The sequence below is a fragment of the Mastigoproctus giganteus genome, chromosome 4 (assembly GCF_048544385.1).
Source record: "Mastigoproctus giganteus isolate SK-2022 chromosome 4, ASM4854438v1, whole genome shotgun sequence".
NCBI lineage: Eukaryota > Metazoa > Arthropoda > Arachnida > Uropygi > Thelyphonidae > Mastigoproctus > Mastigoproctus giganteus.
This window is the reverse complement of record NC_143578.1, coordinates 226,325,860-226,351,584: the sequence shown is the minus strand read 5'-3', so window position 1 is coordinate 226,351,584 and position 25,725 is coordinate 226,325,860. Positions and strand designations below refer to the sequence as shown.

The 25,725-nt window shown below is 36.6% G+C and overlaps 1 protein-coding gene across 1 annotated transcript in view; it reads right to left on the bottom strand.

Annotated features, from left to right (window-relative positions):
- The window catches only part of LOC150087445 (orexin/Hypocretin receptor type 1-like), a 36,043-nt gene extending 12,414 nt beyond the window's left edge, over positions 1-23,629 (bottom strand). Inside the window, exon 1 of the mRNA XM_090372488.1 lies at positions 22,915-23,629. Within this exon, the coding sequence (XP_090228614.1) occupies positions 22,915-23,346 (432 nt within the window). The 5' untranslated portion in view covers positions 23,347-23,629. The remainder of the gene's footprint in view (positions 1-22,914) is intronic.
- Positions 23,630-25,725: the final 2,096 nt, after the last annotated feature.

Here is a 25,725-nt window from a genome sequence, read left to right as displayed (position 1 = left end):
CAAAATTCCATTATTTATCCTTGTTTTCCCATAACCTCTCCCTATTTTTCTCTAAGTTATCCCTATTTCCCCATGATGTCTCCCTTATTTCCTCATTAATTCTCCCTATTTTCCCATTAATTCTACCTATTTTTCTCTAAATTCTCCCTCTTTTCCCCATAACATCCCCATTTTCCCATAACTTCTCCCTACTTCTCTCTAGATTCTCCTTATTTTGCCATAAATTCTTCCTACATTACTTTAGCTTCAATATAATTTCCTCATTTTTCCATAACCTCTCCCAATTTTCCTGTGACTTCTCCCTAATTTTTCTTATGCTCACATAACTTAGACCCATTTTCCCCCTCTAACTTTCCCACCTCCAATATTCTGGACTATCAATAATTTTATTTTAATCGAATCTTTTCTAACACTGATTTCTCTTTGCTCTCTTATCTTAAAAATTTCTCTTCTCAGTAGAATCCCAAATAAATCCTCACAAAAGGCATCGAATATCGCTCTCTTTTGGACGTCATCTAATTTCTACATCCACCCCTTTATCCTAGGTACTTCACAGTCAAGCACCAGGCCTGCATCGATCTGGGTCTGTCTGAGTCACCAGGATCAATCTGCTATCTTATTTTTCCGGAATGGATCAATAACCAATCTTTTGTACCCTTATATATCAATGCTGCATTAGCACTAATTGCAATAGAAGAGGTCTGAAACGTGATACAATCCCAAATACCATTTAAGAAATTGTTTGTGATATCCACCACAGATTTCAGCTTCACTGGCTCAATATCCAGCATCATCCAGAGATAATTCCAATAATGGGCCATCTCTTCTGAGTGTTAAATGTATGGGGGGGGGGCCTCTTCCCGATCATTGCTAACGATGTTTCCCAATATACATTATCATAATGTGTAAGATAGGCGGCTTCCTTTTAAAGGATTAAAATCTCGTCTGCATTCTGGTGTTAAATTACTGAACTATACACGAAACCCATTGGGGATTTTGTAAAATGACGAGCATTAGACGCCAGTGGGATTTCGCAAATAGACAATTCCGTATATCTCAATTGGACACACAATGCGTTACTCGGATTACACGAGACACGCAGTGGGTTGCGAACAGCTCTCAACAACGCTACAAAAATATAGAAAGAAGGAAGAAATTGCAGTTTAATACTGATTTTGAAAGATGGGCATTGTGAAAGATGCAGTCGCTAATGGACACGGGATCGCCCTATTTAGTCTTTTGTCCAGAAAAGATTTCAAACCCACTTGCAGCTGTTTTTCGACTTGTGAGTGACAGATTGAAATCTAAGTAATCTTAGATCTACCAACGACCCTCTCCCGACTGTCACTCAGACGAAGGAGGACTCTGCTGGAAGCGTCGATATCCAAGTGAACCGATTAAGGTAATGTCACATACAGGTGTTCCACATTTTCCCGGTAATTACTCAGACTCAACTCTGTACAGAACTTCACTCTTCTTTCTATTTTACCCTCTTAGAGAGTTTTATTGAATTGGAACATCTTTTTTTTTTCTAAACCTCAAATATCCGTTGAATAGTATTCACTATAAATTCGGGATATTGTGCTGCCATCTGTTGACAGATAATGTTTTTAAATTATTAATTTTTAATTATTTTCTGTTTCTCTTTCTCTTAAATGTTTCTCTTTCTTTAATTTTTTGCCCGAATTGCTCATAAGTCCTATTTTGGAGTATAGTCTACTTTGTGGATATCGTTGGTGGTTTTTTCTGGTCAATATCCACTGATAATAATCATTGACACAGTCAGCATCGATACATGCGTCACCTCCACTGTCGTTCTTAGGGATTCTCCTTCTAAGTGTTAAAGAATCAGTCACCTCGATTTTTTAATATTTTAGCAGGGCAATGAGGTGGTAAATTCGAGAGTCGCGACATCTATTGTTATAGTTATGAAATAAAACAATGGTAGTCCACGATTTATTTTCTTTTCCTGTTTTGAAGTAAATTGTGATGTTGCATTAAAGAGAAGGAACAGAAGCAGAGCATGATGGGAAAATGGAAATAACCACTCTTCTCCGGACAAATAGAAAAGACAATTGCATTTGGGCTGTCGTGAGTGCCAATATTGTTCGATGAAGCTTTCAGTTGGGTCCAACAAGCAATAGTTTCTCGTGCAGATACAGAGAACTCGCACAGGTAACGAAATTTGCCCTTAATTTCCACAACTTTCCCGACAGAATAAATATAATTAAACCTTCTCAGATGGTGCAGTTCCGAAATACACTCAGGAAACTCATTCAGCCAATCAGCAGCATCATAACACAATGTCTCCAATAGATATTATCACAAAGGAGACAATATTTCAGTTCTTCAGCTCCTTCCATCAATGCTTTCTGTGTCCTCCTCTTTGCAGAACTTCCTAGAAATCAGCAAGCAAAAGTTGGAAGTAATAAAGTTTTTCGAATTTTTATTTCAGAAAGAGAGATGTAATTATTTGGTGTTTATTCCAAGGATTATAAATATAACTCGCAAGTCTTAATTAGTTTATTATGGATGGTATAAGAAGGAAAAACATTTAACTTTCTAGGATCTTTATGGGTCCATTTAAAAGATATCCGAGGGAAGAACCCAGAGGTACTCCATATAAAATTTAGATCCTTAGAGAATGTACCAGAAAATTTAATTGAATAGTACCTGCCCTTAATCCATGATCCAATTTGAAAGGTTTTTCATCCCTAAGAATGAAATGAAAAGCCGAAGTTTCAAAAAGGAAACCCATTCAACCCTTTTCAAATACAAACTAAATCAAGGACAGATAGAAACTTCCAGAAATTTGTCCTGTCAAGGAGGATCCAAACACAAAAGTATTCGAAATTTCTTGGGTTTCATCTTCAATCATATTGCAGCTATCAAAGGACTGTTCCTACGCGGGACTATTTAATGCCATATTTTCCTCTTGACTGTTTACAGTATAGATGAGGTCAAGGATTAGACAGATGGTGCCATATCGATCACCCTGGTACCCAATACATTTCATAGTGATCGATTACTTGGGAAAGATGGATTTCATATGACAAGCGATCACTTTATAAGACCTTAATAAATATATTAAAGTCCTATGTACACTCAGTGGCACAACAGCGTCTTCAGAATTTGGGGAAAAACGTCAACTGAATGTGTCTACCATTGAGGAACAAGAGAAGCACAGAAGGATGCATTTGATTCCGAATAATGTTTAGATATCTTACAGCAGTCACTACCCACCCGATACCTTGCTTTTCAAACTCATTTTCCCATGCTTAGTACCAGATGAACTTAATACCATGCTGACTCAGCTGTTCTCTTAATATGCATCGAATCATTGAGGGGATTGTTTTATTTTGGTGAGGAAATCAGTTGCTTCCAGCTAAGAAAGGTTTTGTATACTGGTGTGCAAAATTTAAGGGCCGATCAGGTTTTCACCTGTAGCTTCTCATAGGGGTGGCGTGGATAGGGGAAAAGCATACCAAAGGAACCTCGTGAGGTACAGAAATGATGAAGGAAACGATACCACCACAACAAGGGAACAAAACGGTATAGAGGGACTTTGGTAGCCAATACTACAGATGCATCACTACCAAAGATGGAACAAAGCGAAGAGGTGGTCCTCAGTAGGAGATATGGCCACCCCTAATGTCCATGCAAGCTTTGCACCGCCTGTCTATAATTAGAACAATGTTTTTGATAAGTTCTTGCGGTAACATCGTCCATTCCTCTGTCAGCGCCACCTTCAGCTGGTGAACATTTTGTAGTAGGTGTAGACGTACCGCTAGGCGTCTCACCAGAGCGTCCCATATGTGTTCGATGGGATTTAGATAGGTTGAACGAGCAGGCCAATCCATACGAACAATGTCCTTACTTTCCAAAAGCATATCAACAGCTGCAGTGCGATGGGGTGTGACGTTATCATCCATAAACACGAACTGGGGGCCAATGGCACCTCGGAACAGACGCACATGTGGAAGGATTACCTCAGTACAGTAGCGTGCACTGGTTAAAGTATCTGGAGTTGTGTACGTCCATCTAAGGCGAGGACACCTCGAGCGCCATATCGATCCCTTTCAGCGATGTTTGCAGGGTGATACCGTGTGCTACCCTCTCGCCAGATCAGCTGACGTCCACAATCGCTGCTGAGACTGAATCTACTCTCATCAATAAAGAGCACCTTAAGTAAAGGTTTTGTGGTTGTAACCTTTAGAAATGGTGTTGGTCCTTAAGTTTTGCACACCAGTGTACAACAAAAATCATCGAATTAAGATCACAGACACTATCTGCATCGATATATAGATGAACTCCTCTACCATTCCTGCATAGATGGGACCTTCACGAATGCAATGGACTCGTCTGCCTTTCCCGCGGTACTTCAACTGTTCTTCGACATTCGCTGGCCAAAAAAAAAAAAAAAAATAGAAACCAATGTCATGGTGATCACATAATGTCAATGACAACAAGAGCCTTAGCAGATTCTCTGTTGTCCATCAGTATTGACTGAAAGGACATCGAGAGTTGTGGTTCTTCTACGAGGGATTGTTTTACTTTCTTCCTTAACTATGTGGATTTGTAAACAAATAAACAAAAACTGGGGCACTTATATTAACTTATTCTCATGCAAATGAGTGTTTTTCTCCTTCTCAAGATAAATGAAGTGAACCTTAATGTACTCCACGAAAGCAATTAGCATCAATATCGCTTAACACGGCCAGCAATGGCGTTGTTAAGAGCACGCGAGAAAAATCGAGATTATATTTTAACCAGGGGATCACTGATGTGTGTAATAGATAACAAGCTTCATTAGCTGCTACCACAACTCAAGCAAGGTGCTTAAGAAGATAATGAATAATCACTGTCCCCTGAAGGCAATACTTCGATTGTAACACACACGGGCCTTTATTTGCTTAAATTTGAATAAGTGAAGTTTAAGTTGTTTAAATTAAAAATACTGCGAGCATTTCTAAGGCTGAATCTTATTAAACAAGTTTATTTTAATATTTTTAATCGTATAAATTAAAATAAAAGAAGTTAGCTTTCTTAACTCCCGTGCGCATGTGCTGTGTGACGTCACTAGCCAAAAAATCTTTTGTTGCAATAAACGCCCTTAATTCATTGTTATGTAACTGGAGTGCAACAATTAACTTAAAGGCCATTGTGGTGAAAACTACATCTCGCGCGTGGCATCACGTGATTCACTTTGTGTGTCTGCTCAATAATTTGTTCAATGGCCATAAAATCTTCAGTAGTCTTTTTAACGCCATTTTTATAACTCTTGCGACCCATTAATCATCGAAATGAACTCAGGAAGGCTTCTATCGTTTGGATTCTCCAAAAAACGGGTCGTTAAGGGAAAAGAAAAAGGGAATTTATTGGTTTCTTAGTGGTTAACTTGCGCATAAATGTCGCATTGTATACATAAAACGACATTGCTCAAGTGTTATTTACTATGCACAAACCCTCGACTTTGGACACTATTTTAGCATCAATCAGGATAAAATTACCACCAATGACGCGATCATAAAGCCCCATGCAATAAATGGATCCTTATCGAGTTGTTGAACCAGTCGTTACACACATTAACTGTCCTCAGACCTCTTAATGACTTCATAAATGTCTTCTAATATAACATTTATCAGAATCAACACGTTTTTTCACAAAAAAAGAGATTAAGATAAGGGGGCCGGATCGTGTATTGTAGCTACCCTGAATGCAGAGCTCATTTAAAATGCAATTTACTTATTAAAATGGCTTTCTTCGAATTAGAAATATCTGTTTTTATTTTCTTTGATGATAAGCACTTAATGTGCGTGTTTATAAAGCCCAATGGCGTCATAAATTAACAGTTTCGAAAGTACAGACGATATTAAGTATTGAACAGAGTATTAGACTAATCTACTGCCCTCTGGTGGTTTAACAATTCATATCGATAAACAAGATATATATTCCAGCTGGAGTTATAGTACATCGCATTCGCAGACGAAATAAAAGTAGCATATTTATTGTTGTAATAATGTAAATAATTGTTAGAAAGTTTAGCAGACGACAATTACCGGTGTTCCTAAGACCGCGCGCTGTTTGGTTCTTTATAAGAATGAAATATAGAGTATTAGACTAATCTACTGCCCTCTGGTAGTTTATCAATTTATGTAGATAAACAAGATATATTCCAGTTGGAGTTAAAATACATCGTATTAGCAGACGAAATAAAGGTAACGTATTTATTGTTGTAATAATTTAAATAATTGTTAGAAAGATTATTTATTGTTGTAACAGTGTAAATAATTGTTAGAAAGTTTAGCAGACGACAATTACCGGCGTTCCTAAGACCGCGCGCTGTTTGGTTCTTTACAAGAATGAAATATAAATTTCTTTTCTTGTTTGTAAGCGACTGAAAGTGTTCATTGTTGTCTGACGTCAGTGAGACGCCAGACAACAAAGAGACATACATTTCTTCTGTTTTTTTTCTTCTGAAACAGGCAGAAAAATGTTGATTGTTTTGTCCTCTGGCGTAATTTGATTCATTATCAACGTGTTGGTAATAACTATCTCTGGTAAAGTTTGAAATAGATGTAGATTGGTTTCATGGAACAACAGCTTATCCTCAGAACTCATTAGTTGGATAATGGTCATTATAGAAGATATTAAAACTGGCTTAAATATCCAATTAAGTTTCCTAATGGCTATATTTGCATTACATTGAACCGAGATTCATCGAAGTTCTTGAAGGACAAATATAGGTCAATTCCTTAGTGTTGCTTCGTGATCACAGTATTTGAAAGGACCATCCTTAGGCAGAATCAAAGAGTTGTTGACCTTAATAATTTCTTTGAGGGACTGGACTGGACCCGTGCGTAAAAATTAGTTAGATTGATTATTTAATGGGATACCATAATGAATTCCAAATATAGTTAAGGCCAGTAGATTTAATTTTGTTGGCCTGCATACATCCTGGATCAGTTTTTGTTTTCGGGATGAAAAACTATGAAAGTCTCGGGAATCATTTTAAGACAAATCACTGACGAAGCTTATCCGCGTCTATTCCTTCTGAATGCAATGAGAATGACATCGTTCCACTGTCACTAAGAGGATGGCCAATTGAGCCATTCAGCAGCTGTTGCGTGCTACATTTCAAAAGCTGCTGTCCTCATTCACTTTAATTGGGAGTTTCCACAACTCAACCTTCGGATATATCCATTAAACATCAATAACATTTCCAAAGTTCTCTAATTTAGGATGTGAGTGGCTAATTTGCGCTAATGACCTTGGGTCCGATTCGCATAAATGCTTTATTGTTATGTAAGCTTACGGAAATTCTCGTGAGGTCATGTTAAATGACTTTCAGCTCAACACTAAGTAAGCGGAAAGGGCATCATAAATTATTGGGACACAGTTTAATTCGTTGGGTTGTTTCAGAATTTTCTGAAAGGGAACTAAGGCTATTAGTATTTTATTTTATTTATGAGAATCCTAAACACGAAGATATTAAAACCTAAGTATTGTGCAAGGGTTGAGGGTTGCAAGGACGGAAGATATTTCAAGATTTTTGTTGACTTGAATATCTGTACACTAGAATTTTCAGGAAATGCGTGAGAAGGAAGATAGATTTAGAAGACCTTTATGACAAACACGATCCAAACGCACACAGCTTTGAAGTGTCTGGGGGGGGGACAGAGAACCTTGCTATCTATGGACGGACTAACTCAGCCACCAGTGGAAAAAGCCCGTAAAGGATCCTCACGTCCCTGACGGTATTCAAACCTAGGCCCCTCTCACCCTGTGTTGAAAAGATGATTGAAACCACTGTGAAATAGAACCACCAGGTTTTAACAGAGGTGGGCAAAAGTTGTGGCCAATAGCTTTGTCAAGAGACCAGAATGCTTGACTACCATCTGCACAAGAAGCAAGTTTTCTCCTTTTACCCTGTTCAAAGTCTAGTTTGGACTGATTAATAACTGCTTTGCAATTGTTGCAAGCTTCGGTGTAGGCAGAAAATGGACCTGGAGGTTTGTATGCAATGCAATTGCGATTTGAAACATTCTTATCTTGAACAGGCTTGGCACATTTGTTGGGAAACGAAGGTTTAGATAAAGGACGAGATTTTAAAGTGGAGTGTGGATTAAAGGATTCCATTCCTACAAGAATAATTTCACTGACACGACCTGAGCAAACACTGACATCAGAAGATTTAAAACAGTAATCTAACAAAGGATAAGAAGAATAGAAATTTCGCAGATAGACCATTCTTGTAATGCCAAACAAACACGAGGGTGAGAATGGCCACGAGAAGAGACCATCACCAAATTGTAACCTGAAGTTTCCAGAGGACCACCCATCTTTCCCATGTACTTAGAAGGGTTGTTTATAAAAAAAATCAAGAGTGATGGTTATATTTTTATGATTGTCTGTCTGGTACTGTGGTAGGTCAATGAACAATCTGTGGAGATTGGTAATTGCAAAAGCCTCAGCATCTCGACTAGCTGGATCCGCGTGAGTGGGAAACGGAAGCCAGCTGGAGCTGTGAACATTAAAATCGCTAAGGAGAATTACCTCACTGTTAGGAAAGTGAGACTGGAAAAGACAAGTTTCAAAGAAAGGAAGTCAAAAAGTTGCAAGTGATTAGTGGAGTTGGGAGAACGATAGAGATAACAGATGAATTTGACAGAATTGGGTAGAGAGATTTCAATCTAGAGGAGATCAAAAAGAGTAGCAGGTTCCAGACCAGGAAATTCTTACAAGCAATATCAGGGCAGCTGTATATACCAGCTATTTTTGGAGCAAAATAAACCATAGAGCGAATAATTAGGACAGCTGATATGAGTGGTGGTTGAGGAAACCGATAATTGGGAACTATCAGAAAATTTTATGATCAGTATGGCTGTTTTCGCGAGATAAAATACCACGCTGAGAAAGAAACCATTAAAGTTTCTTCTCGTTTAGACCAAATTAGAATTCGTGATTTTTTCCTCAAGGTGTTGAAGTAAAGCGATTGTAGACATTTTGCTAAGGCCATTAAATCTTAAGCCAGCTTTTGGGACTCTTTGGAAAGGTGCCCTGATAACGCAGATTAATACTCTGTCAGAATTCTGGAAATACAAACCAATGAAGGACACTTATCTCCATAAAGTGGAGTTCCGTATATAGTGTTTGTATAGACCTCGACCCCTGTTGATGCTTAAATTTCTTAAACACCTTCCCCCCTCTTGAAATCAGCCACTCTATGAAAACTTGAGAGGCCGCATACTTGCTGGATGGTAGTGTATGTTAAAGCAAAGCTATCATTTGATTTGCCCTCTTGATAGTACAACTCTTACGGAAAAGGGATAGGAACTGGATACACAGAAAAATAAAACTCAATCAGCAAGATGAGTCAGCTCGAGATGCAAAGGATAGTTTCTCAATTATTTCTACAATCCCAGAAGAGTTTCCTCTCGCCTATTAATTATATCATCGCAAATATTTGAATTGTGCATGATGGTTGAAAAGAAGCTGATCTCACTGGATTTGAATTATCCATAGAAATAAAACCATTAATATTAACTCAACGTCTGATATGGCACCTAGGAGAGGAAGGAGCTGAGAATCAACTCAGAAAATAAACAGAAAAAGCAGGAACCGTTAAAGGAAAAGGCCCAATGAAATGAGAGAGGAGGGAAAAATATTTTATAAATAGAAACAGAAACAACAGCCCATATCAGTGGCTTCGCTATCGAAATTCTTGGTGGCAGAACGCATTCCAGAATGGCAAAGGATCTTCGATAAAAATCTCCAGAAAGAACGAAATTGGATTCGCCCTACTAACTCTAGCGTGTAAAATATTTAACAAGAATTGTTGGAGATAGAATCAAAACTCTGTAGACCATGAATTACAGAAGAAATGTTCAGGAAAATAGGAGTCCTCACTGCACCTCGTGTTTAGAGATTTCTAAAAGGCTTTGGGCAGAGCAACAAGTGTAGGAATAACTTTAGTAGCCTTCAGCAAAGGTTATGTCAGGAGTTGTTATCTGACGATGCGTTGTTGTGCACTGTTAGACTGGAAACAGAAGAATGGATAAACCAGTTTTTGTTAATCGTAATTTAAATTCTTTCAGTGTTTACTAAAAAAAACTCACAGCATCACCTTGCCAGAACTTCATTGCATCTTTGTCTTTTTGGGGGTGGTGATTCTTCATGTTTTGTTGTTTTGACATTTGTTTAATGACCATAGTGATGGATCCAAGCTTCATCCATGGTGACTAGCCGTGAAAAAATCTCTTGCTTTTCCTGACACATCGATGACATTTCGTGTGCATACTATGCCTTTCCCTTCTTCTGGCAAGGGGTCAGAAATCTGGAAACCCATCTAACAGATAAGCAACAGTTGGTGGATAATGTTCTTTACAGACCCTACTAATTTGGAGAAATAGTTGTTTGACGGTAGCACAGCGATCTTCCAGGATTATTACCTCAATTTTTTCAACTCTGTTCTATTAAACCAGTTGCTGTGCGCCCTGGGATTTCTTTACCATGCACTGAGATTCTTCCACATTTGAACTGTTTATACCAATGGGAAACAACACTGGAACCTGGTCAGTCTTCTCCATATTTCTTCGTGGATTGTTTTGGGTGTTTTCTCTTGAAGAAAGAGGAACTGAATCACTGACATGTATCCCCAATTGCATGGTTTTTTCTCCAGGAAACTAGGCTCAGAAAATATCATCCGTCTGGGATGACATTTTCTGGTGCTTCACTGTGATAATCGAAGAGAGTGCTGTCTTTGCATCTGTAGATCGCTAATGAGATGAGTCTGCAACAAGGTTGAAATTTGAATGTACTCAGATATTTGTTGGATAACTTAAGAATTCACTTCTGGACTTCAGTCCGTGAATGTAAGATACGGAATGGCTTTGAGCAGACTCTAAAAAAGATTGGCCGGTGATCCTAAAATTTTTTTAACTAGTGTACTTGTATATGTTGAAATATACATGGATCATCTTGTATTTCTCACACAAATGGTAATCCATTTAGGCTTCTATATTTGGGCATTGTTATGGATACACAGACAAAAAGTCTCCAGTTCTGTGGGTTGCAGAGTCTCGAGAATATTTACCTACACGGTGACTTGATTAAGGTACTTCGTATTTAAGGCTTTGAAAGACTTTCCTAAGTTGAATAATGGAGATGTCGTTTTTCTTTTGGAGGTATCATGGACTAGAGGACATGCACTTAATTAAGAAAGATAGTCGTAGTATAGATAGAAGAGAATTCTCTTTTACTGAGGGATTATTAACTGTCGGAATAAATTACCGTCTAATCTTGTAGAACTAGATGAGCTTATGTAAATTCAAGGATGGGTTGGATAGATACCTGAATGGAACCAGGTGACCTCTTTTGTATGGTGGATGCTAGAAAAGCCTGGCTTCTTCGTTTAATTTTGTTAATGCTATTACTACAATGGGATCAATATGTTAAAAAGGTCAGCTGATATTTATTGGTTATTTTGATTAAGGAAATTTATGAGAGGATTATGCAATTGGTGTTTTTGATTATATGGCTTCTTCAGTTCATTAATATAAGAAGACAGAAAATTAATCTCCATCAGTGGAGAAGGACGTGTCAAATGAAAATCCTTGAACGTAACACACCTCACAAAAGACAGGCAATATCACGTTTTCTTTAAAGTAAACTCAAGCGATCTGGTGGAGAATTTAATTTTAAGTGTCTTAAATAATAAGGTCACTATCTTTCTTTCGTTCTGTCTGGTTCTAAAAGCCATTTATAGAAAAGTAGGAAGGAAGAAGTAAACTTGAATTAAAAGCTGAAACCTTCTATTTCATAAATGATTGTCTGTCATATTATCATCAACGACTGTGTCCATTCCACCATCAAATTGTATTCTGCAGATTTAATGTTACCCTCTTTTACTCCACGGTGATTTTAATTTTCCTTTTGAAATTGGAGTGCTCATAGATTGTTAAGAATTCCTGAGGGATTCACAAAACGGAAATCGGATGGGGTATAATCTCTTCTGCGAAATAATGGACTTCGCGGTGGGAGCCATCGATCTATTAGAGATGATGAAAAGGCACTGGATGGAAAAGTAACTCCATCAAAGGTCTAATATGCAAATGAAACTAAGCGATACCTTCATCAAAGAGAAATATATTCAAATAAAAGTTATTTAAATCGACAGATTAGGGATTTAGAAGTAGCATTTTTTGCCACCTTTCCTCATAAGACATTCTAAATATAGGTACATATTTAAATTTCATTAAACTCTATAGGCTTAAAATGCAATATTTTCTATAGTGAATCCAGCTGTATAAGGTTGCTAAGCAACCGGTTACTTGACAACATACCAACAATCACTTTTTTAAGCCAAACGACTAACATTATTTACAAATATCAACAATATCTTTTATAAGCCAAACGACTACCATTGTTGATACCAACAATCATTTTTAAGCCAAACGACTACCATTATTTATAAATACTAACAATCACTTTTTGTAATCCAAATGACTACCATTGTTTACAAATACCAACAATTAGGCTTAAATGCAATATTTTCTACAGTGAATCCGGCTGTATAAGGTTGCTAAGCAACCGGTTACTTGGCAACATACCAACGATCACTTTTTTTAAGCCAAACGAAAACGAATAGCATTATTTACAAATATCAACAATTAGTTTATTTAAGCCAAACGACTACCATTGTTTACAAATACCAAATATTAGGCTTAAATGCACTATTTTCTACAGTGAACCCGGCTGTATAAGGTTGCTAAGCAACCGGTTACTTGGCAACATACCAACGATCATTTTTTTAAGTCAAACGAAAACGAATACCATTATTTACAAATATCAACAATTAGTTTATTTAAGCCAAACCGACTACCATTGTTTACAAATACCAAATATTAGGCTTAAAATGCATATTTTCTACAGTATAAGGTTGCTAAGCAAGCGGTTACTTGGCAATATACCAACAATTACTTTTTTAAACCAAACGACTACCATTGTTTACAAATACCAACAAAAACGTTTTTCAACCGAACGACTACCATTATTTACAAATACCAACAATCGTTTTGTAAGCCAAATGACTACCATTATTTACAAACACCAATAATCACTTTTTTTTTAAACCAAACGACTAACATTATTTACAAAACCAATGTTCATTTTTTTAAGGCTTCCAGCTATCGTCTGCTTTCTTCTTCACACCTTAATGACCGCCACCTATTTCTTCAGAATATTTTCGAAAGCTTTCTAATTTAAGGAAGACATTTTAGTGACACAAATGAGGACATCAAGCAAGGAACTTCCTGGCATCAGTTTAATATCGTATAATTGATCGATCACTTTAAAATATCGAAATTCGCCAGGCGAAACTGATCTTTAGTAACGTATTGGTTTCTCCACTGTCCCAAGAGATCATCATCTATCATGTGACAAACAGGGCTCGCTTCCTATGAGAAAACTTTGTCATGGTCTATTTTCTAAGATAGATGAAGACAGTTTAGGAAAATGGGGCTCATTAAGACATCAGCAAGTTAGCCGAATCTGGTCTTTTGTTGGATGTTGAAAGATGCGGTTACAGCAGAGAGACATCGTTTGATCTTTTGTTCGCCGTTCAGTGTGAGGATCAGAAGCGTGTCTTTGAAAGCAGAGGAGTTATCTGAGGGTACTTGATCATGACAAGCAACTGCTACTGATGATCAGTCTTTCGACTGCAACAGATACCGAAAATTTACAAAATTACTTGGCCATTTTAACCATTTTACATTCGAACTGAGTTACGCACGGTCAGACCGGGCTTTTTAAAGATGCCCATGATTGATCCACGACCCATCAAACATTGGTTGGATATCACATCGGTAATAAACTTTTTGGGCACACAGTTGGAAGCCATCTCAACCTCTCAAATCTTGAAAGATGGAAGACCGTATTAATGAAACTAAGGGGTGGAAGTTCATGGACCTAAGAACACTGATCAGAAGATTCTGGAGAGTGACGAATCTAACAAAATACAGTGTTGTTCCAATGGATGAAAACTCCCAGGAGACTGCTTCCTTTTGGAGTGTATCTTCTCAACCATAAGTTTGGTGGAAGCGCTCTGATGGTGTGGGCTGTTGTTTCATTTGGTTTAGACTCGGTTCGCTGTTATTGGTCGACTGAAACCATGGACCCCTGACAGTATCAGCGTTATATTGCTCCATGTCGTTCAGCGAGGGTCGGCTGGGGGACAATGACAAAGGTTAGATTGATTGGCCTGCTTCAATCCCACTGAACATCTGTGGGACGAATCGAAGTGCTATGGTCAAGAAAACGGAAACAAAATTGAAAGAAAATTCAAAAGGAAACGGGACAAAGAAAGAAAGGAGACAACGAGAGAGAAATAAAGGAGGAAAGAAAGAAAGGAGACAACGAGACAGAAAAGAGACAACGACGAAAACGAAATACCAAGAAAGAGAGAAAGAAAGACAACGAAAGAGAAAGGAAAAGAGAGCGTCAACGAAAGAGAAAGAAATAAAAAAGGAAAAGAAAACGAGAGAGAAAGAAAGAACACAACGATAGCGAAAGATCAAGAAAAAGTGAAAGAACGAGTCCCGATAAAGAAAGATAATGAAAGAGAAAGAAAAAGCAGGAAAGAAAGATACGGTGAAAGAGAAAGCGCAAGAAAGAGAGAAAGACAACGAAAGATAAAGGAAAAGAAACAAAAAAAAGAAAGGAAAAATAACGGAAGAGATACACATAAAGGGATAATGAAAAAGAAAGAAAAAAGACAGCGAAAGAGAGAAAGAAAAAACGTAAGAGAAAGGAAAAGAAAGAATGCAACCGAAAAAACAAAGCGAAACAAAGAAAGAGACATTAAAGAGACAATGAAACAGAAAGAGAAACAAAGAAAGAAATAAAGTGATAACGAAAGACAAAGAGGAAGAAAGAGAGAAAGAGACGACGAAAGAGAAAGAAAAAGAAGGAAAGAAAGACAGTGAAAGAGAGGACGAATGAGAAAGAAAATGAAAGAGAACGAAATTTAAAGGAAAAGAAACTAAAAAAGAGATAACGGAAGAAATAGAAAGAGGGAAAATGATAATGAAGAAGAAAGAAAAAAGAAAGCAAAAGAGAAAGGAAAAGAAAGAATGAAAGAGAAAAAAGAAACAGAAACAAAGAAGGAGACATTGAAGAGACAGAGAAACAGAAATAGAATGATAAAAAAGCAAAGAAAAGAGTGACAACGAAAGACTGAGGAAGAAAGACAAAAAGAGATAACGAAAGAGAAAGAAGGAAAGAAAGACACAACGAAAGAGAAAGCGGAAGCAAGAGAGTAAGAGGCAACAAAATAGAAAGAAAGGAAAGGAAAAAAAGGAAGCGACAACGAGAGAAAGAAATAAAGAAGGAAGAGATAGCGACAGGAAAGAGAAAGAGAGAAAGACACAATAATAATGGGAGGAGGGAGAGAGAACGAATGATCCCTCACTGTTCCTATAGGAGTATTAGCCATACTGTGCAAGGAAGCCACAGGCTTTTGCTGTACAATATGACGAATAGATTCGATCCAACGGGCCCTACTAGGCTGTGTTGCAGGAGGGAGGAGGCTCAATTCGGAACAACGCATACGGAAGAGTGTCCAGGAGGGTCGACACCCTCGTGCAGCCTCCAACTTCGTGAGGTCAAAAGTGGTTCAACTGCGCGTTAGCTTTTTGAATCAAATGTCGTTTTTGCAACTACCTCGAGGGCCCGGTTACTTTTGGTCACGTACTATATATCGTTAATGGGAGTTAGTCAATAAAGGGATGTTTCGTTCTATCGATGTGTGCTTTCAATTTTGACTCTTCTCTCTCTCTCACGCTAGAATTGTGCAAATTAAACAGCGGCCAGATGTGGTTAAAAACACTTCTTCTGTTTGTTTGGATGGAGTCGACGCCAACATTTACAACGATCATCGCTCGAAGCAATCAGTTAATGTGTTGCGGAGAAATTTGTGTTTTAAGATTCAGAGCCGGCCCTGTCCACACGCGCACGCGCCTATCCGTCCTATTAAAAGCATTACGGATGCCGATGGAACTGGTTTTGAACGAAATTAGAAAACTCGATTACCCACGCCGAAGTTTGGTAGTTGGAAACACTTGGAGCGTGAGCGAATGCAGAAAATAAAATAAACACAAATCGGAGAGAAAGACAAAAGAAACCGAACTCGGAGAGCCGATCAATATTCAAGTTAACGCGATGGGGGGGGAGACGAAAAAGGGGCGCTGCAAAAACACCGAAGGGAAAGCTGACTCAAACGGAGAGATGGAGAGAAAGGAAAACATGTATAGAGATAGACAGAAAGGAAAGAACGGCAAAGAAAAGGCAAAGAGAGAGGAAAGAACATGAGGGCCAAAGAAGGAGAAAGAGTAGGAGAGAGAAAGAGAAATACAGAATGAAATGAAGAGAAAAAGGAAGGTTAAACGAGAGAGAAGATGAATGAAAGAAGGTGAAAGAGAAGGGAGAAATAAATAATTAATTAAATAACGAAGGAGAAAAAGACAGAAAGTGTGAAAGGGAAAAGTGGAAAAGAGAAAGAATGCAAGAATAAACATACGAAAGAGATGAAAGAGAGAGAAAAGGAAAGTAAGAAAGTGAAAAATAAATAATGAAAGCGAAAAACAGAGAGAGTGAAAGAGAGAGGTAGAACAGAGAGAAAGAAAGAAAGAAAGAACATAAGAAAGAAGAGAGGGAGAGTTGAAAGAGAGAAGAGAGGGAGAGATGAAAGAGAGAAGAGAGGGAGAGATGAAAGAGAGAAAGAAAGAAAGGAGGGCAAAATAAATAGAAAACAGAAAAGTTAGAAATAAATAATGAAAGATATATATATATATATATATATAGAGAGAGAGAGAGAGAGAGAGAGAAATAATGAAAGAAAGAAAGAAGACAGAAAACTTAGAAAAAATATAAATTAAAAAAGAGGTATGGAAAGAAAGTGAGAAATAAATAATAGAAGAGAAAGAGACACAGTGAAAGGGAGAGGTGGAAGAGAAAAAAAAAAGAAAGAAGTGAGAGGGAGAGAGAAACAGCAAAAGATGAAGAGAAAGAAAGAGAGGGCGAACCAAAGAGAAAAAAATAGCGAAAGACGACGGGGAGAAAGAACGAATGAAAGAGAAAGAAAAACAGCGAAAGATGGAGAGAGAGAGAGAGAGAGAGAGAGAGAGAGAGAGAATACATTTAGCGAATGAGTGCGAACAGAAGGAAAAGAGCTTTATTTGGTGCAGAAGAAGAGTGGGCTGAATATGAAATGGGCTTCGTGCCTTTTATGATAAATTGCACGTGCATAATTGAAGCGAATAAGCCATTGATCACGGGCCAAATGCGTACGGCTGGCACACACTGTTTATTCGTCCGATTCTGCGGACAATTTATTGGCCCGTGAATAGCGGGAACACCTAAACTGCACGATACGCACCCGAAGGAGGTCATCTCTTATCAAAGTAGCGCAGCCATCAAAGGAGGCCTCGCAGCCGTCATTACCCTCGCAATATATTCATAAGTCGTCCGGCAGCCCCGCACTCGCTTTCTGCAACCCCGCATCGCAATAAATGTCGAAAACACACTTCCGCCGAGCAATACACGAGACAGAGAAAAATAAATGCACATTTTTTTACAACGGAACAAAAAAAAAAATGACAATAAATGGCACGGCTTCCGGTTCTCGCTCAGCCGAAATCTGCAAGGCCATCAACTGCTAGTATTTTACCCGGCTTCCGTAGAAACGGATCTTTTCGCAGAAATATGTCAACCCCTGTTCAACCACACCTGTGCGCAAACACATCGGTACCTCCGCCTTCTGTCATTGTACAAGAACTGCGCAAATAGCGGTTGTCCCACTCGATTTCCCACGAACGCAGCTTCAATCTCAGAAATGGCTACTGATTATAAACAGATGGTAGGACAGCAAGAAATGTGAATTTATGGTGGTCAAGAAAAGAAACCGCTTTCGAACTACCAGATCAAAAGGAAAAAAAGAAAATGCGTTCTATTTATTACGCGTGACACGATATATATATACATATATATAATTTTTGGAGAAAATAAGAAATGTTTCAAAATTTGTTCAACAGATGGCGCCATATGGTTAGGTGAGTGAATATTAACAACAAACAGTAAGCCAAATTAGGATGATCTGTTAACAACCTGGTTGAAATCGCGCGTGAAACAACAAAAAAATTGGCTCAAAAAGTTAGTCGTTTGGAAAATTAATTCTCCGATAGGTGGAGCCGTCTTCGACCATATTTTGCTTTCATGAATTTATTTTCAGATTTCAAGTTTAAGAAAACTATGTTTATCTTTACAATTTGTAAACGACCTCATTGGTCTAGTAAATGCCCTTTGAGCTATTTGCAAGGCTTCAATGTTTAGTTTGTAACCTAATTTTCTTCTTTTTGTCGTTGTTTAAAAATTACGACCTTATAATGCTTTTAACTATCGACTGTAGATGGCGTGGTAGTTTCATCATAATCCACGGAAGTCTGAAGTGTCGTTAGTTTTTTAAAACACTTTTTTTTTAGTTAACGTTTCCTGCTTGTAATAGACAAAGTTCGCAGTGCAGGCTGTTGTTGAATCCGTAATGATTGGTATCGCAGTTGGGAACCCATTAAGTCCATGCAAGACGTGGCAGGTGTGTCATTATGAACCAAAAAAGCGCCCTTTTTTTGCGATGTCAGGACTTCAAATAATGACCTTGTTGGACCATTAATCCGCATTGATTTTTTACTCAAATGTTGTAAGTTTGGAGGCCAATTTACGTCACACTTCCAGCAGTGTAAGTGGAGTTAACCAAAAAGTAAACATTAATTTGCTCTCCAAATTAAATATTTATTATAAATTGTTTTTATAAATATTTAGAATGAAACGATTAAAAAAATTTAAGTTTTGTTAGGTTATCAAAAAATTAAATTAACTAATTTTTTTTATTTTCGAAATAATATAAACAAAAAAAAAAACAGCGCAATTAATTAATTTTTTAGAACTTTAAGTTTCAAGTTATATTGTTTTATTTATTAATAATTTGACGTTTTAATTTGTACATTTATATTTTTTTACACTTTTATTCTTTAAGAACTTTATGTTTCAACTAATACATATTCTTCAGAACTTTGTGTTTCAAATAGTAGATAGTTTTTAAGAAGATTAAATTTCAAACTGTACAGTTTTATTTTTTGAGAACTTTATGTTTCTACTATTAGATATTTTTAAGAACTTTAAATTTCATAGTTTTAGGAACTGTAAATTTTAACGTGTACAGTTTCATTTTTAAGACCTTTAAATGTCAACTTGTACAGTTTTATTTTTTAAGAACTTTATGTTTCAACTAGTACATATTTTTTAAGAACTTTAAATTTCAACTTATGCAGTTTCATTTTTTAAGAACAGTAAATTTTAACTTGTACAGTTTCATTTTTAAGAACTTTAAATGTCAACTTGGCAGAACTTTATGTTTTCACTAATAGATATTTTTTTAAGAACATTAAATTTCAACTTATACAGTTTTATTTTTTAAGAATTTAAGTTTCGACTTGTACAGTTTCGTTTTTCAAGAACTTTATAGGTTTCAACTTACAGAGCTTATTTTGTTTGAACTACTAGATATTTTTTAAGAACATTAAATTTCAACTTATACAGTTTTATTTTTTAAGAATTTAAGTTTCAACTTACAGGGTTTATTTTTAAGAGCTTTGTTTCAACTTACAGGGTTTATTTTTAAGAGCTTTGTTTCAACTTATAGGGTTTATTTTTAAGAGCTTTGTTTCAACTAGTAGATATTTTTCAGAACTTTGTTTGCACTAGTAGATATTTTTAAGAACATTAAATTTCAACTTGTACAGTTTTATTTCTTATGAACTTTATATTTCGACTAGTAGACTTTTTAAAGAATTTTAAATTTCACCTTGTGTATTTCATTTTTTAAGAACATTAAATTTCAACTTGTACAGTTTTATTTTTTAAGAACTTTAAATTTCAACTTGTACAGTTCTATTTTAAGAACTTTATGTTTCAACTAGTAGATATTTTTACGAACTTTAAATTTCAATTTGTACAGTTTCATTTTTTTTTAAGATCTTTGTTTCAACTAATAGATACTTTTCAGAACTTTATGTTTTAACTAGCAGAACAGAAGTGTGTGTTATTGGGCTAATGACTCTGATAAGTACAACGAACAACTGTACAAAGAAATAGAATGGGCCAGTAAATAAGAACGTCTTATGATGGGGGATTTTGATTTGTAGATATTGACTGGAACTTGAGGTTGGCCACTCACAACCTAGCAACACTTATTGGATTTATTGGATGATTGTTTTCTACAGCAGCATCTTCGAGAGGCAAAGATAAAGGAACCACTAGGTAGCAGTGATCACAGTGTACTGATGTGGGATTTCCTTAAAGATGTCAGGGATAAAGAGAAGGGTTTTTGTTTTCGCAAAGGCGACTACAGTGATCTTAGTTTTTTAAATTCTGTACAGTGGGACCAACTGATAATGTTACCAGCAATAAATTCTAAATGGAAAGCATTCGAAGAATTGATCTTGGAAGCTACTAGACTTTTCATACCAACTAAGAAATACTGTTTAAGGATTAGGCCTAAATGGATGTCAGATGAACTCATGAGACTCGTGACAGAGAAGAAAAATGCAGGGGATACATATAAATTTTCAGGCGACACAGAAGCCTATGGTAGATATAAGCTAGTCTGTAATCAAGTCACAAAGGAGATTAGGCAAGCGAACGCAGATTACAAGAAATCTTTGTAAAAGGATGCAAAGAAAAACAGCAAAGACCTTTTTTTATTTAATTAAACTCTAGAAGGAAGGAGATGGGTCAGGTTGGGACACTAGACATCGATACTTCGACTATTAATGAGCCTGCTCAGGTTTTGACCAACTGAACGAGTATTTTGCCTCTACATTCACACGTAAGGAATCCTGTAGGGAAGTGGAGGCCAGAAATTTATCAAACTCTAACAGGGAGCTAGATGAGTTTGTTATAACTGAGAGAAAATGGGAAGACAAATTGTTGAAGTTAAGAAAGCATAAGAAAGGCACCTGAAATGGATGGGATCTATCCACTTATATTAAGGGAGGCAGCAAAGGAAGTAAGCAAACCATTAATCACAATTATGAGAGCATCCTTCGATTCATATCCCCACGGACTGGAATGTGCGAATGTGTCCCCCAGTTAACAAAGGGTGACAAGACTAATTACAGACCTGTTTGTTTAACTTCTGTTCCGGGGAAGTAATGGAGTCACTGGTTAAAGAAATAGTGCAGGATCATCTAGACAAGATTGGGGTTATAATTCAGACAGAGCATGGGTTTATTAAGGGGAAATCTTATCTGACCAATTTGATTGGATACTACGATGTGATCACAAAGAAAATGGATGAAAAAAATAATTTTGATGTCATATACTTGGATTTCAGGAAAAAAGTAAAGTGCAGCCATTATCAACCCACTGCAGGATGGAAGCCTCCTCAACAATTCATGTTGAGGGAAATGGACCATAATCTGCCACGCTGGTCCAGTGCGGGATTTCAGGAAAGCTTTTGATATTGTTGCACATGGAAGACTACTGTACAAATTGGAGCCGTGTGGCATTAAGGGCAAGTTGCTGCTATGAGAGTGGTAATCAGTGGACATTGCTCTTCCTGGACTAATGTCATTAGTGGAGTCAACCAGAGTTGTTCCTATTGTTGATTTTTCTATATTTATCAACGATATTGATGAACGCATATAAGGCTTAATGTCCAAGTTTGCAGACGATACAAAGATTGGCAGGATTGTTAATGACAGTGTGCTACTGCAATAGGGTTTAGGAAAGTTAAGCAAATGGGCTGAAATGTGACAACTGAAGTTTAACAATATAACATTTACAAATGCTGTAACCCCAGAATAACGTACCAACTCTGTGGTACTACACTCAGGGTAGTGGAGAAGGAAAAAGAGCTGCAGTAATTGTGCAGTGAGATATGAAGTTCCCTGAACAGTACAGACAAGCTGCCAAGACAGCTCATGGGGATTCGTCAGTGATATGCAGGAATTTTTCTAGCAGGGTTAAGGAGGCGATTATCCCCTTGTATAAGGCAATGGCCAGGCCACACCTTGAGTACTGCATACAGGTCTGGAGGCTTCATTTTACGAAGGATGTAGAACTGCTGGGACGAGTACAGAGAAGGGCAACGAGATTGATGAAGGGAACAAAGGGTGCTCTTGCTAAGAAAAGTTTAAGGTCTGCAAATTGCAGTCTGGAAACTGGACACTTGCGTGGTGATTTGATTGAGGTGTGTAAGGCCTTGAACGGTTTGAGAAGATAAATGTTGATGGGATATTTCCTCTTGCTCAAATTAAGCACCTGGGGGCATAAATTCAAATTGAAGAAAGACAGTTGCAGAATAGATGTGAGGAAATTTGCCTTTTTAGCCAACGGGTGGTTGATTGCTGGGACAAATTCCGTCTATCGTTGTGGGAACTGATAGTTTAAATAAATTCAAGGAAGAACTGGACAAACGTTTGGAGCGAATGGATAGGTAAAATAAGAAGATTTTTTCTTTTTTTTTTTAATGATGCTATATAGGATTGGTTTCTTGCATCATGTGTCACTACTAACTCTAATTCTAATGCTAGATATATTTTTAAGAACTTTAAGTTTCAATTTGTATAATTTTTATTTCTTAAGAACTTTATGTTTAAATTTCACAGTTTTATTTCTTAAGAACTTTGTGTTTAACTTGTACAGTATTTTATTTTATTTTTTCAAACCTTTCGTTTCAACTTGTACAGTTTATTTTCAAGTATTTTATTATTTTTAAGAACTTTACGTTTCAACTTGTACATTTTATTATTTTTAAGAACTTTGTTTCAAATTGTACATTTTAATTTTTTAAAAACTTACCTGCAAATAAAGCACTAACTTGCACAATAATGGGCCGAAGAACCATGTTTCTGTAACATCCCACAAAACTGATGGGGGCAAACAGATTAAAATTACCAGAAAATCTGCAACCGCTAAATTTACAATGAAATAATTGGTCACTGTCCGCATTGAGTGGTTGCGATACACAGAAATACATACTAAGGTGTTGCCCAATAGTCCAATAGCAAACACTGTAATGTGCATCGAAATCAGGACCCACTCGTATGGTGTCGGAAAGATGTACGCCTCTATCATCTCAATGTAGTCTTCATCAGAAACACAGTATGTGTTGGTGCAGATCTGACTGTCATTAGAAGCGTTAGCTGTCATATTAATGTCTGTAGCCTTAAATCTAACTTCATCATAGTCATCTAGATCATATGTCGAAATATCATTGGTCGGCTTCATCATGTGACCTTTGTTCTGTCTTTTAAATCTCAGTAATTCAAGATATTCCGTATACCAAGTCTCTTTTTGGATGTTAAATCCTCCAGGTCATCAGAAACATCGCTTTTAAATTCAGCTGGTAGGTGACACCACCAAAAGCATTTTATTGATACTCCTATCGTATTTCGTGAGGACTATTGGGAATAAAGATGCGGAAACCAACGTCCCAGAGGATCCATGGTGAGAAGTTCCAATTAGTTCAGATAAGAAGCACAGGCAATCGATGATTGTTGAGAATTTGGTAGGAAACTGTCTGTAAACAAAGTAAAATGAAAATTACTACCTCAAATTTTAAATTGTATTTTATAAGAAAACGAACAAATATAAAGTTAAAACAGTCTAAACATTCACTAAGTTTCCACATATACAATGATCTTGCATCATCGATTTTGCTTCATTTAAAATTAATTTCCATTTAAAATTGATTTCAAATCGAATTTTATTAAGACACATTAAAATCAATGTTTTGGTCATAATGTAATAAAATACTTTTGATTTTTTTATGTTTTTTGTTTGCTCCTTAGCTTTAACATCACCTTGTTTTCCACACTTACCAAGAATGCTTAAATCGAAATCATTTGCGACATATTTCCAGCAAAAATCTATCAATAATGTTTTTATTTCTTAAGAACTTTATGTTTCAACTTGTACAGTCTTTTTTCTTAAGAACTTTATGTTTCAACTTTTACAGTATTTTTCTTAAGAACCTTATGTTTCAACTTGTACAGTCTTTTTTTCTTAAGAACATTATGTTTCAACCTGTACAGTTCTTAATTTCTTAAGAACTTTACGTTTCAACTTGTACTAAAAATATAGATATAACTTTATTTATTGAAATTATTTATATTATTTCTCAATGTCCTGCGTCTTGAATTAACGAGATTTTCTTATATATAAAACTTTATTCTGAAATATTGCTACTGGTCAAAGGAAAAGGTTAAGACGTCATCCATCACAAATGATGGGTGTGCTCTTTCAGGGTTAGAAAATTCGATCTAGAAAGTATCATTTTTTATTTAACGATATTGACCTTAAAAGGCAGTCCTTTTTTGAATAACCGATAGCCTTAGGACTCGATCGGATATCTACATCTTGTAAAGGGGTATTTGATTTTGCAACTTTGTGATATTTGATGCGTTGACACTGGTGTATACACACACACAATTCCTTTTTCTAAGGTACTCATAACAATCTAAGAATTCTTTTGGGGTTCGACTGTTTTCCGGAAGTCTGGAATAATGAGAGTTATTTGGAACTTGGGATAAGAAAAGCAAATCCATCGACAATAACCAATCTATAGTGTGTGCCCCGAAGCAATATGAAAGATAAAACCCTTTCCTTCCAGGGTCTCTTGTGTGTGCTTATCTGACTGAGATTGCAGCTTTGTTTAACCTTCAAGTGAAACTAAAATAGTACGATAAAAGTAGAGAATCTAGACAGTTACCTTCTGTTTTAATGAACAAAACAATTGTCTTATAATCATAAACAAATTGATAGAGTTTCTTAATCGCTCAATTAAGCTTTCACAACTCATCTGCTGATAACACTAAGTTGAATTCTAATTGCTTCCATAATGAATCTTTTGTTTTTCGATGTTTTTAATCTACGCTGTTTTAAACACCGATGCATCTGCGAAGTGGAACTGATGTTCTTTAAAATAAATTGTTGTGAGCCTTTTTGAATTTTACTAAAGCGTTGTATTTTTCCATCCACAGCTCGCTTCTCAGTTAATTAAGTCTAGGTTAACTGATGTCCTTACAGATTTCTTGTAGTTCAGCTGTTTCATTAAGTTGTTGCTTATTGAAAAGCGGATTACGAGAAGTTGGGGAACTCATTACGATAATATTTTCCAAGCTGCGAATTTTTTATTGAGTTTTAACTTTGGATAAAAAAAAAGACTTCTTTTAGTGGTTACTGACGTTAATCCATTATGGGAATTAAAATTCCTAGAGATTTTCTGAGTTCTGCACCACTGAACCGTGGACTACCTTCTTAATAAATATAAACTCGCACAAAAACAACTGGTCTAGTGGAAGAACAGTGCAGCTGTTTTACCAATCGATACTTGAAGCAGCTTCACCAATGTAAACTATATGAGACTGGCTGGATTTCATTTTGTGCTAAATCCGCTATGATCGTGAGGCATCGCTGAACCATGTCTGCAAACTGCATGTTGTCTGTGGTAGGTTTCTGGCTGAAAACCTTGGATTTTTCATCCAACTCGATCTCATTGCTTTTGTTGCTGTAGTTGGGTTTTAGGAGCATCAGCGACTAAGGCTATATTGCTCCTGGATACTGTCTGTAAATTGCGTGTGTTCTGTGGTTGGTTGGTTATTAGGAGTT